The sequence below is a fragment of the Perkinsus marinus genome, assembly GCF_000006405.1.
Source record: "Perkinsus marinus ATCC 50983 genomic scaffold scf_1104296929852, whole genome shotgun sequence".
NCBI classification, from domain to species: Eukaryota; Perkinsozoa; order Perkinsida; family Perkinsidae; genus Perkinsus; species Perkinsus marinus.
The window spans coordinates 1-1,249 of NW_003216331.1; the positions used below are offsets into that span (position 1 = coordinate 1).

A 1,249-nucleotide genomic window follows, 5' to 3' on the forward strand; every position below is an offset into this window, starting at 1 on the left:
GATCAATGCAACGAGAAAATATCACATTAATTGCCTACCACTCGCCCTTCAACATAGTCTACATCGCTTTCAGACTTTCCGTGGTGAGGAGCACCTCAATGCATGGGATGCTGTGGCGTCTATATTCTTCATAGACACCGCTAAGAACGTTGTCCAGTAACAGGTATCATATTGGCAAGAAGTGGCGATGGTGTGGTAGGTATATAAGGGTGCTGGCCCATTGTATAAAACCGGGAGGAGTCTTCATCAATATTGGACCGCTGTTGTGGCACTTCGCTGAGAGCAAGAATGATATCAGCATCGAGCTGAGTTGGGAGGATGTAGTAAAGGAGTGGTATGATAATGGAGCCATTTTGTGGCGCAGTGAAGGAGCTTCCGTGTTTGATTCCTAGCAATTAGTGTGGTTTTGGAAGCATCCGGGTTCGATCCCAGGTACGACCATTATTGGAGGTTTATTTCGATATAGTAGAAGAGAAGCGTTTGGATGCCAATTATGCGGCGAATCTGGACAGCTTATCAGAAGTAATATTTTACCGCGCGCCACGGAATTAGCGGTTTCGTGTATTCAGTCCTTGTTCCACTGTATATTCTACGTGGCTCGAAGGAATAATCATCCAGTTGAAGGGAGCTCCAATTCGGTTTATATTTTGGAGGAAGAGGAGGAGCGGAGAAGACGGCAACAACAAGAGCATCATCAACACCACAATTGAGGTCTTTGAATAGGGCCTTTTCGTGCGTGTGCTATACTGTGTTGAGTTCCTTGCCGCGTTGAGGGTCAGCAGGCTACAGGATGGACGGCGTTGGAGTGTATGGTTGTCTCATTAGCTGAGCTCGGGAGTTGCCTGAGTCGCATTATGAACCCATCTCGAGTAGAAGTGTTGAAAGGACTGGGAAAAATTTATTGAAAATCTGTGGCAACTCCCTCATTGTTGTGGTCAACACGCGTAGTTGACCATGTGCATAGAAAGCGTATCATTTATGAGTTTGAATTTTGAGAGAAGTTTCGATATAAAGTGTTGAAATGGAGGCTAAATGCGGTGTGTTATGGTATATACTATGTTTGGGTGTTTGCTGCTATGAGCACACAGCATCATCTCGCTGCGGTCATTATTGCAGATATAATAAAGTTCTGTAATCTCGAGTAGATACTTGAAGTTTATTTTCTGTCATCAAAGCCATGGTACTCTACCATCATAATCAGTCGATCTTACTGGGCTTCTGCTGTGCCGCGTTATTGCTTCTAACTGCT

General features: G+C 44.7%; 1 protein-coding gene across 1 annotated transcript; it reads left to right on the forward strand.

The window, feature by feature from the left end:
• Positions 1-88: 88 nt before the first annotated feature.
• Positions 89-522, forward strand: Pmar_PMAR021476 (hypothetical protein; the record flags this gene model as incomplete). Its single annotated transcript, XM_002787224.1, has 3 exons — positions 89-156; positions 200-320; positions 433-522. Coding segments are annotated over 3 exons (279 nt in total), but the record flags the coding sequence as incomplete, so codon positions are not given.
• Between the last annotated feature and the right edge of the window lie 727 nt (positions 523-1,249).